This window comes from Phyllostomus hastatus, unplaced genomic scaffold (assembly GCF_019186645.2).
Source record: "Phyllostomus hastatus isolate PE091 unplaced genomic scaffold, TTU_PhHast_1.1 phas_scaffold_501, whole genome shotgun sequence".
Lineage (NCBI taxonomy): Eukaryota > Metazoa > Chordata > Mammalia > Chiroptera > Phyllostomidae > Phyllostomus > Phyllostomus hastatus.
The window spans coordinates 42432346-42445912 of NW_025334033.1; the positions used below are offsets into that span (position 1 = coordinate 42432346).

General features: G+C 40.6%; 1 protein-coding gene across 2 annotated transcripts in view; it reads left to right on the forward strand.

The window, feature by feature from the left end:
• Nucleotides 1-740: 740 nt before the first annotated feature.
• RHOJ (ras homolog family member J) overlaps nucleotides 741-13567 on the forward strand; it is a 76769-nt gene continuing 63942 nt past the window's right edge. Inside the window, exon 1 of one of the 2 annotated variants that reach the window (XM_045823655.1) lies at nucleotides 741-1442. In XM_045823655.1, coding sequence (XP_045679611.1) covers nucleotides 1265-1442 — 178 coding nt within the window. In that variant the 5' untranslated portion in view covers nucleotides 741-1264. The remainder of the gene's footprint in view (nucleotides 1443-13567) is intronic. The other variant, XM_045823656.1, reaches the window with a different exon arrangement.

Here is a 13567-nt window from a genome sequence, read left to right on the forward strand (position 1 = left end):
GCTCCTTTGCGATTGAAGAGGGCCAGGCTGACCCAAAAGGATGGAACTAAACAAAAAGGGAACTGTCCAAGTAAAAGCAGCATTTGGGAGCCTAAAACAAACCAATAAAGCTGTCCCACGCTCTCATTTCCAAGAGTAAGGGTGAGCCAAGCACACGTGTGTTTACTCACTTGTAAGAAGATGCAAATATCCCACATCTGATTGATTTCTTATGTGCTATGACCATTAAAATGTTTGTGTCTGGAATACACATTTGTTTGAGCATTGCGCTCAACTGTGGCAACTTATAAACCTGATCACACATACTACACCTATGATGTATGTTTCCCTTTGAAACAATGTAACTGTGGGAGGGATTTTTTTCTTTATTGCAGGGAGAAATTGCTTACATTTTCTCATTCAAGTACGTGAAGAACTCCCCATTTTTAATTTACAGAGCTTTTAACTGGTGACTGAGTGAGGAATGATGTCACGTGTTATCCTGCCCGGCTGGTGTGGTTCTCCCTGCTCACTTAAACCATTCCCCTCCTCTGCGGCAGACAGTCCTCCCCAGTTTCCATCCTTTCATCAGCCTCTTCCCAGCCAGCCACAGGCAAACAGCTTCCCAGTAGTGGACGAAACAGGAAGTCTGACAGCTTGAGTCTGCAGCGGGACCCCTAGTGTTTTCCCACTCCATGTCCTGGCAGCGTTCCCCAGAAGTACAAACACACACACACACAGAGCTCCCATTGTTGCAGCCTTCCCCAGCCCACTGATCCTAATATGGAATGCAGCAGGAAACCCATGATTTCCTGACACTCGGCAAGCTGGAGGAAGCAAGGGGAAAACTCCATTAAAAAGCCCAGCTTCCCTCCATGTTAGATGTGAAGTGGAAAATGGGGAAGATTCAGCAAAATTCCACCGTGTCTTCAGCCAGGCTGGAGAGGGGGAGAGCAGAGTGAAACCCTCAGGCTGTTGAAATTTCCAAACTTCCAGGAAGCCTCTAAAACTCAGTGAAAATGAGGGTTTCTGAACTCAATCTGATAGGGAAACGTAACAGACCCTTTTAAGAATTCTCCCAAGTGTGTGTTACCTTTCTTCACCAGCATGGGAAGTGAGAGGGCACGTGCCAGCTGCCTCGGACAAGTCTGCATGGTCCCAGGTACCCAAAGTAAGGCAAAGTGATCTCAGCCTGGCTCTGGCTTCCCAGCGTTTCACGGGCTTTGGGAGAAGCAGGAGACTCAGCAACAGCAGCAGCACAATCACAGCAGCTGGAGCCGCAAGAATGAACTGCAAGGAGGGAAATGACAGCAGCTGCAGCTGCGGTGGCAGCGAGGAGAAGAAGATGTTGAAGTGTGTGGTGGTCGGGGACGGCGCTGTGGGAAAAACCTGCCTGCTGATGAGCTATGCCAATGATGCCTTCCCAGAGGAGTATGTGCCCACCGTGTTTGATCACTATGCAGGTAAGAAAAGGTGAAGACCTGCCTGTGCGCGCGGGGGGAGTGATGCAGGAGGCGACACCCCAGCTGCACGGGGGCCTGGCTGATCTCTAATGTCAGTATCGGGTGCAGGCCTGGCAAGACCCAGGTAGCTTAGCTTAACATGCAATCAAGAACTTCCCTGTAGTTATTATGAGAAAAATTTGTACGTCAATCTGTAATGTAACACTTTTTCCACCCCCTTAAAACAAATGAATAATACTGAGGAAATACCCTGAAATGTCCTCTAGGCTTTAGGGCCAGAGATTTAACACAACATGTGCCTGAGATCTATCAACTTTTTATTGTGAACATTTTAAAATGTAGTGTAATCCATCACAGTTGTTTTTTACAGAAAAAAAAACACTTCCACTAATCACACAGCTGGTGAAAGACGTGTTCTTGCCACCACTTCCCTATACTCATCTCATGCCATTCATAAATGAAAATGCTATAATTAATAAGCATTTGAACTTTTATTTTTCTATAATAATCAGTTCTGTACCACTGTACTTTAATTTCCCTGGGGTTGTGGGCAGGAGGAAAGAATTAAAAGAGTTTAAATATCTACGAGGCAATCTGTATCTTGAAGGAAAAAAACTTTAATTGATAGGTTTTAAAAAGTAAAAATAAAGATAAAAATTAAGTTGGAAACATTTTAAAGTATGTCCCCAAAAGACAAAATTTGGGATGAAATATTTTAAAGTATGACAGTTGACATACCATAGTCATAATTTAATTCTTTCAGGTATATATATATTTTTTTAAGTGTTCAAAAGTTTGTAGTATGACAGTTTATCAGTGTAATACCTTATCTAAACTTGTCCATTTTACTCTTCCTTTTTCTCTTAATTTCCAAAACAAACCTTATTAAATTTCTTAAAAGCAAGTTAATGAAATTCTTCAGAAGTTTACAATAGCCTAGATTTTATAACTTTCTTTAACATAGTGATCAGCTTGGTGATCAGCTTGGATCCATAGAGATCGGAGGTTTTGTAAGAGGAAAATTTCCTTCACCTTGGTTTTGGGTCAGATTCAGCAAAGGGGAAATGGCCCACAGGGAAATGGCCCACAGGAAACCTGTGCATGTGTTAGCTTTGGTATGTGGCCATTTGGAATCCTCTTTCTGCAGGAAGTAGCTTCTTTTCCAGAGCTAAACAATCACCTAAGTCCCCACCTCTCCCCCATTTACATGATTTATGGCAATATTACATAGCAGACAAGGAGAGAACCACATTATCCATTTCCCAGCAGGCTTTTCTGTATTTGTAGAAATTAAGAGCAGATTTGAATACTGGCTCCTTTTTGCTTTTCTAAAAATATAATGACTATGCCCAGAGAAGAATATTCTAATGAAAACAGAATAAAGAAAAGAACAGGTAAGCTTTCACTTTGAGGGAAAAAAATGAAGTATGAAATTAGGGGGTCTGCAATTAAAGAAGGTTATTAGGATAGTTGACCTGTAAACGTTTTAGCAAAGGTTATTTACTCTACACCCTCTTTCTGCCAAAAAGGGAAAATTGGGTGGTACCTAATTCCAAAACCTTTTAGATGAAAGATGGAACCCCAAATCTACTAAAGGGAGAGGTTTCAAGTGCTTCTGAAAATTACATATCCCATACCCATCTACTGGGCAAACCAATTACAGTGTAGTGTCACAAAGAGAATAAAACCAACTTTATAGGAAAAGTCAGCCTATTAAAAAAAAATAGAAATCCACCACCATTGGGGTCAAATTATGTTATATTTCAATCGTGTGCATCCTTATTTTTACGAGCATCAGAGCTTCTTATAGATTTCGGCTACTCGATTTTAGCTCTCAAGAAATCACAGTCACTACACCCAAAGCAATAATTTGCACGCAGTAGGCTTTGCCAAGCATCATTGCTTCAACCTTGCACCTTTTTAAGTGTGTGATCTTTTCATGTGCTTTCACTTAGACTACAGGGGAAATGAAGACATGAGCCACATGCAACTAGAATAGTAATGAAGTGAACATTTCCATCAATGAAGGGATCTCCTCCATCACAAAGACTCTAGCTCCTTTTACAGCCATCCTCTAAACATATGAGCCAAATTTCTATACAGTCGTGTGAGATCTATAACTAATTATAAAAAATCAAATGCTGTCTTCTTAATGTGGAGAAGCAACAAGTGTCCAGTACCTGAGTCCTACCAGACTATTCTGAGATGACAGCTGCATGCAACTGGTTTACTGAGTCTTTAGAAAATTGCAGTTCAAGCTAAAGAGAGGCATGTTTCACACTACCTGACATTATGTTTCTATTTATTTTCTTACCACTTTTATCCACACAAAAATGTAAATTCTGTAAGGGCAAGGACTCTGTCTTGTTCACTGTTCTATCCCCACCTTCTAAAACAGAGTCCCACATAGACTCTCAATACACAGATAGTAGTGAATAAATGGATTAGTATTTTTTAATCATCTTCAGCCCTGCAGTGTTGAGACACTTCCTGGTCCATAAAAACTTCTGATGAATAAATGAACAAATTGCTGGTCTAATAGATATCTCTCTAGGAATGAGCATATGAAAATATTTAATACATGTATTATATTTTTTATCTACTTTGTTCACATATTAAATAATTATTTTCTCTCTGTTGGAATTGTAATACATCATTGAATTTCTTGGCCTAAGTGGCCAATATCAAATCTGTCAAACATGTAACTCTAAATGTATAAATTTCATTTGGTAACAAATGAGATGTGCTCAAATTCCTCCACACATCCAAAAGCCTGCCTAAATTTGGTGTGGCATACTCAAACACTTAAGTTCTTATATGAAGAGCATCTTCCAGAGCAGCCCCAAGTTTAACTAAGGGCTAGGACTAAAATGAGGGGCAGCAGGATGATGGTGGAAAGGGCCACTTATGCTATTTACAAGTGCACCTAAGAAATATCTCTGTGCCCTGCGTCCTCCTCTCCAGGAACACTGAAGATGCCCTAATAGCCGCTAGAGTTTTCACAGCCTACCACGGAACCACTGCATTCCTTCTCCATCCTATCTTTACCCTATCTTTAGCTTTGAGTTTTGAGGAAGACCCTTCACTGAGAAAGTACTGTCAATTAATATTTCACGCAACATGACAACAAAAGGATAGAACTTCCATTTTGAGCTTAGCTGGACTGCATGTTGAGTTAGACTATGTCCGTGATTTGTATGTTTAGGTGTATGGGTGTGTGAAATAATCCCACTCGGGTGAGGCCTGGGCAAGATGTACCTCCTGCACCATTTCCATCACCCTCAGAACTAGAGCTGATTTTGTTCTCAGTTCTTCCTTCTATCACCCATCCCTCCTAGAGGTTGTTGAGACCACCTATGTTTGGGATATCATGTTAAGTTACTACTTCCAAGCTTAGGCTGCCTATGCAGGAAATTAACACAATTCATGGAAGGAGGGGTGCGGAATCTAGTTGCTCTGTCAACTGAGTGATACAAAAAGAAGTTTTACAGAGAGGTTAAAGGCAATTCTAATTTTTTCCACCTAATTAAATGGTGATTGGTCCAAGGTAGACTCGATCACAACCATAATGGCCAGAGCAGAGGGAGAGTCCAATTCACATGGGGAAAAAATAATATAAAAGAATAAAAAATGAATAAAAACAAAGTTCCAGACCTATAACGGGTTGTGACACAGTCCTGCCCATTTGGGAATATTTACTCAGCAGTTTCTCTTGTTCTGTCTGAAGACACCTGAGAGTTTCTGAAGAATGGATGAGGTTCATTTTTTTTTTGTAAGACAAAAGGAAACCCAAAACACCTCTCTTGGGACTTTGAAATAGAGTATAGGGATTTTAACTTGAGACAAAAATATAAAAGAAATTCGTGAAAGAGGAGAAAAGAATGGGGCGGAGAATCATTCACTCTGTCCCTTCTAAATGCAGTAACGCATAAAACCCAGACTCACAGAGATCCAACCCCCCAGATCTCTTTTTTGAGGCAGTGTGGTGTGTGTCTAATGCTTTCTCTGGACTCTTAGAGATGACGTCAAAGGTATAGTGGCAGGAATGACACGGAGTTTTTCCCACAGTCTACACTGCACTGCATGTGAGAGCAACTGAGTGCAGAGACTCCAGGGGTAGAAAATAAACTCAGAAAGCAAGAGTATACTGCAGAGGTGGGAAGTTGTGACCTGCTTCTCTTAGATGTAAAAAAGAAGAAAAAAAGAGAAAATTAAGTACCTGTGACTAGAGTGACCCAAGGAAAGCCATGCTCTTCCAGGTTAGAAACTGTATCTGCAGTCCATAACCCTCCTGCATCCCAGCTGTAGCTGGCCACAAACCAAGGACTTCAACCAATTCAGGCAGCAGGGGACAGGCCCCTGGTGACCAAGGCTTTGAGTTCCATGGGGCCTGGCTCCTTTCACTGTCTGGGCTAGGAAATGCTTCATAAATTTTACTACTTAACTGCCCATTTAGGTTGGGCTTCAGGTAAACAGTATTTTATTTGTGCGATAGCTTTCTCAAAATCTGCCATCTCTTTCTCTTCTTATGAGTCAAACAGCAAATTTGGCTCAGAGAGCGTTCAGTACAGTGGGTGTCTGTTTTTGGATAGAGGTGGCCTGGTCTACAAAAGCAGCATGAAGGTGGACAACACACATAAGGCGTCTCAGGAAAGGACAGGGAAGAAAATGCAGCAGAAACCGTCTCCCTCATCTATCATGAGAATAAGATCACAAGGATTATGGACGCCCTACCCTCTGTGTAAGGACACAGGTTCTGATAAGGTGGAAAATTTACCTTACCACAAACAAAAAAACCACACCACCCTTTGGGTTAGTTCACAGAATCCAAACAGTTAATTTTCTGGGTGTAACACAGGATAAATCCCATCACGAATTCAGTAGGGACCATCTGTGAGTCATAGAGTAGGCTGGAGTCATTGCTGAATATTCCGAACTTTTTGGATGTGTTCAATCTTCACAAAACAAAAAGAGCTGATTCATGTGTGAATTCACTCAGCATTTTGTCTTGGTTCACAATACAGCTTTTATGTAGGGTGTTATTCAGTCCCAATTTCATTATGAGGTAGTATTAGTTACGACACTCAAATGCCACAAAAATGTGTATTAACAACAACAATAACAACTATACGCCTCCACAGGCTTTCAGGAACATTTATATTTTCATATATCAGTTCATTGCCTCCTCGTGATGATCCCATGAGGTGCTATTATTTTTCCAATTTCACTAATGAGGAAATTGAGGCACAAAGATATTTTCCAATTCTCCCAAGGTTAGGTACCTAGTAATGGAGGAAGTGAAGGTGGTGAAATAGTAACAAACAGTTAAGCAGTGTATAAGTTTTAGCTAATAACATTAATCACAAAACCAGTGTTGGCCAGGGTAAACCAACTTGCTGTAATGCATAGACCTGAACGTGTGAGGGATTAACACCATGGCAGGGTGTTCCTTGCGAATGTTAGGGTCCTGGGCAGCCATTCCAGTCAGCGAGGCTGCTTTCTTCCACGTGGTCATTTAGGGATGTGGGCTCCCTCCACCTTATAGCCCTGCCATCCCCCAGTATCTCAGTTATCTGCATCCGACCAGACTAATGAGAAAGAAAATGGAGAAATTTGAGTGGAAAGTTTTATGGGCTAGGTCTGGAAGTGACAGACATCATTTCTAGTCACACTCCACAGGCAATAACAGTGACAAGGCCACACCGCACCCAAGTGAGGCTGGAGAAAAAGCCCACCTATGTGGCCAAAAGAGGGAAGAATGGATTTTGATGGAAAACAGCCATCTCTGTCTGCGTCAGACTCTCCAGCCACCAATATCCTTATGCACTTTTTTCCCACATGTAAAACAAATTCACTTTTTCCCTAAGAGGAACTGTGCAGGGTCCCATTCTGTCACTGAAGCAGGTCAAAGTCTAGCATCTGCAGGTAACACATTGTCCTTTCCATTCGATGGAGATGTGGCTCCTTATGGCCCAATAGAAGACTAATTATCCGCCCTATATGCACCATCACCTCTTGGACATCAGTAGAATGGGGATGGGATAACCAAAATACTCAACCCCCCTTTCAGGACAGGGAAGAATGAAACACCTGGCAATAACAGGCTCCTGATGGCAACCCCACCCCAAGGAAGATCTCTCCCCTGGCAGTGGGGGAAGTTTCTTGAATTAATCCTACTGCTGTGCTCTGGGAGGAATCCCTTCATCCGTCATGGTTGACTTTCCCTGGTGAGGCTCTCTGGGAGGCTTTCCTTCCTCGTCCATTATGCTCTAGGACTGACATCTGAATTAGGCCTTTGAGGGTATGTCTTCCTCGGGGGCTGCACAACTTCAGAGCCCATCTCTTACTTGTGCAATGTGGGGGCTCAAGTGGTTTTTTTTACTATAGTCATAAGCACATTTAGTCCAAGCTTGAAACTTCTTTAGAAATACAACTTTCTCTAAAACATACTGGGCTTATGGTAAATTCCTTGTGCCAGGAACCACACCCAAAACTGAAGTGTCTTTCGTACACATATTTCTTAAACACGCTTCATTTGTCTGCTTCCTCTAGCCAAATCAACAATAGCTACCTGGAGGCCACAGGAAGCAGTAGGCTTAGATGGGAGGGTGATAAGCTGGATCTCATCTTTGACACAGAGATGAGTCTCCTGTTTAAATGGGGAAATGAACATTTGTTGCGCAAATCTTTTCTTAATTGTATCTCCTATTTGTGGGATCCAAAAATCAATTTTCTAACTCTGAAAGGCCACTAATATGTGTTCTACCAACCCCTGTTTTAAAAACAACCCACTCAGCTCTTTCTTTTAACATCTGGCTAAACACAATAATAATGCTGGCATTTCCCAGTCTTTTCTTTGAGTACAATAGACTCTGTAGGAGCTAGGTTCACCTTCCAGGTTTCACAGACAGCAGTTTTGCAGAACATTTCTCCACAGCATAACGTAGATCTCTATCTTCCCAGCCTGTTCTGTTTTTTGTGTGCTTTTTTTTTACCGCCAACCACTTAATGGTTAAGCCAAAACTTTTTTAAGGTTTTTAAAATGATGGCAGCTCACCAGATAGGATAGGATGTTGTAACAAACAGATTTAAATACACAGTGATTTAATCTATTAGAATTCTATTTCTTAGAACCTGAGACATGGAACATGGAATAAACTGATAGCCACGGGAGGAGAGGGGGGGCTGGTGAAAGGAAGGGAAGGGATTAGTCAAAGAACATGTATGAATGACTCAGGGACATGGACAACAGAGAGGGGATTGACTGTGGGAGTAGTGGGTGGACTGGGGCAAAAGGAAAAAAATGGGAAAACTGTAATAGAATGAACAATAAAAAAAATAAAGTAGAAAAAAAAGAATTCTATTTCTTGCCATATGACAAACCTGAGGAAGATTCATATTGGTGAGATGATTTGTTCCAAGTGGTCATTCATAGATCAATTTTTTCCATCTTGTGACTCTGCTCTTGCTTGGGACTCTGTAGTGCCCTGTGTTCAGACAGCAGAAGGTGAAAGATTATGAAGCAGAGACGGCATGGGCCAGTGGGTGGGCCAGGTCCATGAGCAGCATACACCAGTTCTGTTCACATTTCAATGGAGAGAAGTTAGACCCTCAGCCACGCATAATTTTAAGAGAGGTTAACTATATGCCCAAAGAGAGAACAGAGTTTTACAGATTTTACGTTACACACAATAGACCCACATAAACAACATAAACTGCCTGAAGCGCCACATGTAGTTAGGCGTTTACTCAACTACAAATGGCATGCCTGTATTTCTTGAGTTTGCCAGTCATCAGAAACACTTGCTTGTTAAAAATGCAGAATCTTTGCTCCACGCCAGGGCTGATATACTAGGCCCACTAAGAAAAAGAGCTGTGAGTACATTTCTACAAGCACCTTAGGCATTTCTGACTAGATGAAACTCCCATGTTATAGTTCAAAACCATTTGGATAGCCTAAGTTCACATAGTTTGATCTAATGTAATTTAGCAAATTCAGAAAGCCCTTCTTTGTGCTATAACAGTGCCTATAAATCAAGTTAAGAGGAACAATTCTATAATCAATCATCAATCAGTAAAAAGCAATTTAAAATACATACATATCATTTCCTGACTTGGTAGTTTCTAACAGGAGAAATTGTAAAACTGGAAGAGGCCTTCAGAGCTGCTCAAAAACAGCTAGCAAACACCTCCATGAGGAACCAGAGTGCTTGGCAATAAGGTCTGTGCCCATGACTGGGATATAGGGCAACCCTGGAAGAAAGAGAAGGTACGATGCTGAGAATGAGAGAGTGTTGGGAGAAGGCTGGTGTCAGTAGGAGAGAGAAGCCTTGGAGACGCAGCAGAGAGATAAGTAGGAACTGCAAACCACAGCAGCAGGCAAACGAGGGTGCACCAAGCATGCGCTGCTGGGAGAAAAGCCTCAGTCATGATTAGCAAAGCTTCGTTAAGTATGAATGGCTGTTGGCTGACCCTGCCGTCTGTATAACAATAATCAGTACGACTGTAAGACCTCCAGAGGGGTCACTGAAGGAAATCAGAGAACACCTACTCTCTGAAGCAAAGGAGTCTTTAAAAACAGGAAAGAGCCTGGAATCCTTGGGGTGGTTTGGTACATCTCTGTCTTGGACCCTGTTATTGTTCTTCTGTATCCATCCAGCTCTATGATTGTGAAATGAACAAAAACATCTGTTCCCCTTCTGCAAATCCCTCTGTTCTTCATGCTTTGGGGAAAAGGAGAAAAAAAAAACAAAAAAAAATGGAAAGTCTCCTAAAATTCAGTTTCTCAGAGTCCAAAAAGTTTGTACTTGGACTAGAATCTGGTTCCTGAAAGAGATAGCATGTAAACTGTGGAAGAAGCAGAAATTTCGTAACTGGGACTCAGGCACCCTTATCTGAACAACCAATCAACAATCACCCTTGCTAGTGGGTGACCATGCCCTCCTTTGGAGTCTCTACATCTGTTTTCAAACAAATTAGAAAATTGGACAAAACTGCAGTGATATTTACATTTTATAAGTAAAAATAGTAATTATCTAATTATTTAATGTGTCAAGCCCCGTGTTACTGTTGCTGTCTTTCTTGCACCTCACATTATCTCTAGGTAGTAAGTATCTTCACTTTACAGACAAGAAACTGAAGCTCAGAGAGGTAACTTGTCAGCCATCACATGGCCAAGTGGCAGAAGTGACATTCGACTCTATCTGGTTCAGATGTTATTTCCTCAGTGCGGCCAGATCACCCTGATTAAACTGGGCTCCCTTTCAAAACCTGCTTATTTCCTCTGTAGTTATTATCTTATTTATTTAATTGCCCATTGCTTGTCTTTCCCTAGAATGTACACTTCATGAAGGTAAAGTTCTTTCTGTCTCAGTTACCATACATCCCCAATGCCTGGGAAAGAGCCACAACAGACACCCAGAAATGTCTACTGGATGAATTAATGAATGAATGAATGAGCAAATGAAGAACATCCAAGCATCTCAGAGTCTTAGCCACTGCACTATACTAAAGTTAAGCACCCTGTGTGAAATGTGAGGATAATTTTCTATGTTGAATTTGACCCTCCCATACCCTAAGCATCATTCAGGAATACTGTATCAGCTTTGTTTACAACAGATAAAACAATTTTTTTTCTAGGGAAAAAAATCCCAAAAGGTTTTGCCTCCAAAATTTCCAAATTTTATATAAGTCATGACACCATAAAAGTCCTAGAGGAGAACATTGTCAGGAAAATCTCAGATATTCCATGCAGCAATATTTTCACCAATATGTCCCATAGAGAAAGAGACATAAAGGAAAAAAATAAACAAATGGGGCCTCGTCAAATTAAAAGGTTTCTGCATGGCTAAGGAAAATAACATTAAAATGAAAAAGAGAACCAACTGCATGGGAAAACATATTTGCCAATGACATCTCAACAAGGGTCTGATCTCCAAAATATATAAAGAACTCACACAAGTCCACTCCAGGAAGACAAAAAAAAAAATTTTAAAAATGGGCAAAAGTCCTGAGCGGACATTTCTCCAAGGAGGACATACAGAGGGCCCAGAAACATATGAAAGGATGATCAACATCACTAGCCATCAGAGAGATGCAAATTAAAACCACAATGAGATACCACTTCACACCAGTGAGAATGGCCATCATAAACAAAGCAACAAACAACAAGTGTTGGAAAGGATGTGAAGAAAAGGGAACCCTACTGCACTGTTGGTGGGAATGCAGGCTGGTGCAGCCACTGTGGAAAACACTATGGAATTTTCTCAGAAAACTAAAAATGGAACTGCCTTTGGACCCAATCATTCCACTGCTGCAATTGTAGTCTAAGAACCCTGAAACACCAATCCAAAAGAACCTATGCACCCCAGTGTTCATAGCAGCACAATTTATAATAGCCAAGTGCTGGAAGCAACCCAGGTGCCCATCAGTAAATGAGTGGACCAAAAAATTATGGTACATTTACACAATGGAATACTATGCAGCAGAAAGAAAGAAGGAGCTCCTACACTTTGCAACAGCATGGATGGAACTGGAGAGCATTATGCTAAGTGAAATAAGCCAGGTGGTGAAAGACAAATACCACATGGTTTCACCTTTAAGTGGAACCTAATCAACAAAACAAACAAACAAGCAAAATATAACCAGAGACATTGAAATTAAGAACAAACTAGCAGTAACTAGAGGGGAGGTGGGAGGGAATAACAGGGTAGGGGGGAAGGGGGAAGGGTTTTCAGGAAAACTATAAAGGACACATGGACAAAACCCAGTGGGTGGAATCAGGGGAGGGAGGTGGGGAAGGCTGGGGTGGGGCACGGAGTGGTGGAGGAAAAGGCAGACAACTGTACTTGACCAACAATAAAATTTTTAAAAGTTACTACTAAAAGCAAACTTCCAAATTTCAAACTTGTGGATACTGAGTGATTTAACTAGGCTTCTCTCCCCACCATATACTACAGGCAAAAAAGAAAATGTAAATTCATAAAGCATGTACTATATAACTTTCTTCAAACAATGAGGAAAAACAGGAAGTCAATAATCTTAATGTATATTAGGTATAAACCTCTTAAGAATTATGAATGATGATTACAAATTGCAACCCATTCATTCACTAGAAAGTAGACTAACTTTCAACTGGTATGCTTGCAGGAAATTCAATGAACATGTTCATATATATTAATAATGGGGCACTTTATACCTGTCAAAGTAATAGTCGTTAGGCGAAAAAATGTCTATGCTTTCTCTCTCCTCTGCTCATATTGGATTAGCTTGCACTGTGAGCCCTACATGCTGCTTTCCTCAACTAAAAGTAATTTCATGTGACACTTGCAATAGTTCAAGCTGATAAATAAAAGGCTTAAAAATTTTCAATAACAGGTTTTAACCCAACTTTTCAAAAGAGACAGAGAATTAATGTTCAATATTAATTGTCGATATTAAGCACTAACTTTGCCATAGAGGTTTTACTATACTCATTTAATTCATTTGCCGTCCTAATAACTCTCCACACCATCCTCCCTTTTAGGTAAATTGAATCTATCAGGCTGAAAATCAAAGCCACTTCCTCTGTCTCAAGTACAACAAAGCTGGACAAACCCTCATTATCATCCTCAGAATAATGGGTCTTAATGTATTTGAAGACTGAGGAAATTTCCATCCTTGTCATTCTCAGATAATAAATACATCCAAATCTTTCCACCTCCTGTTAAATATATTTCTTGTTCTTTCCCCATTTTTAATGGGCAATTTCTCATTAATTCCCTTCAAGTCAATCATAAACAAGTTATATTTCAAATCCACAACCAGCACACAGTAGCTTTTGTAATTTTTTTTTTGTAGGAATGGTTAGGTGCAGTCCTAACAGGATGTGGAAGTCTAGACTACATAATCTTTTTGAATACCACTATCTTATCTATTACCCCCTTGTTATTAGGAAATTAATGTGTTCTTAAGTTGACACATGTTTTGGTATTACAGGAAACATGCTGGTCCCTGTGGTTACCATAGATCATTGTGTTTTATCGTGCTAAATACTCACTCTGCCACTGTAACAGATAAGCTAGTCTTACAAGGATTTAGGATATAGCAGGATAAATCATTCTGACTGACTTTTATATTTCATTCAC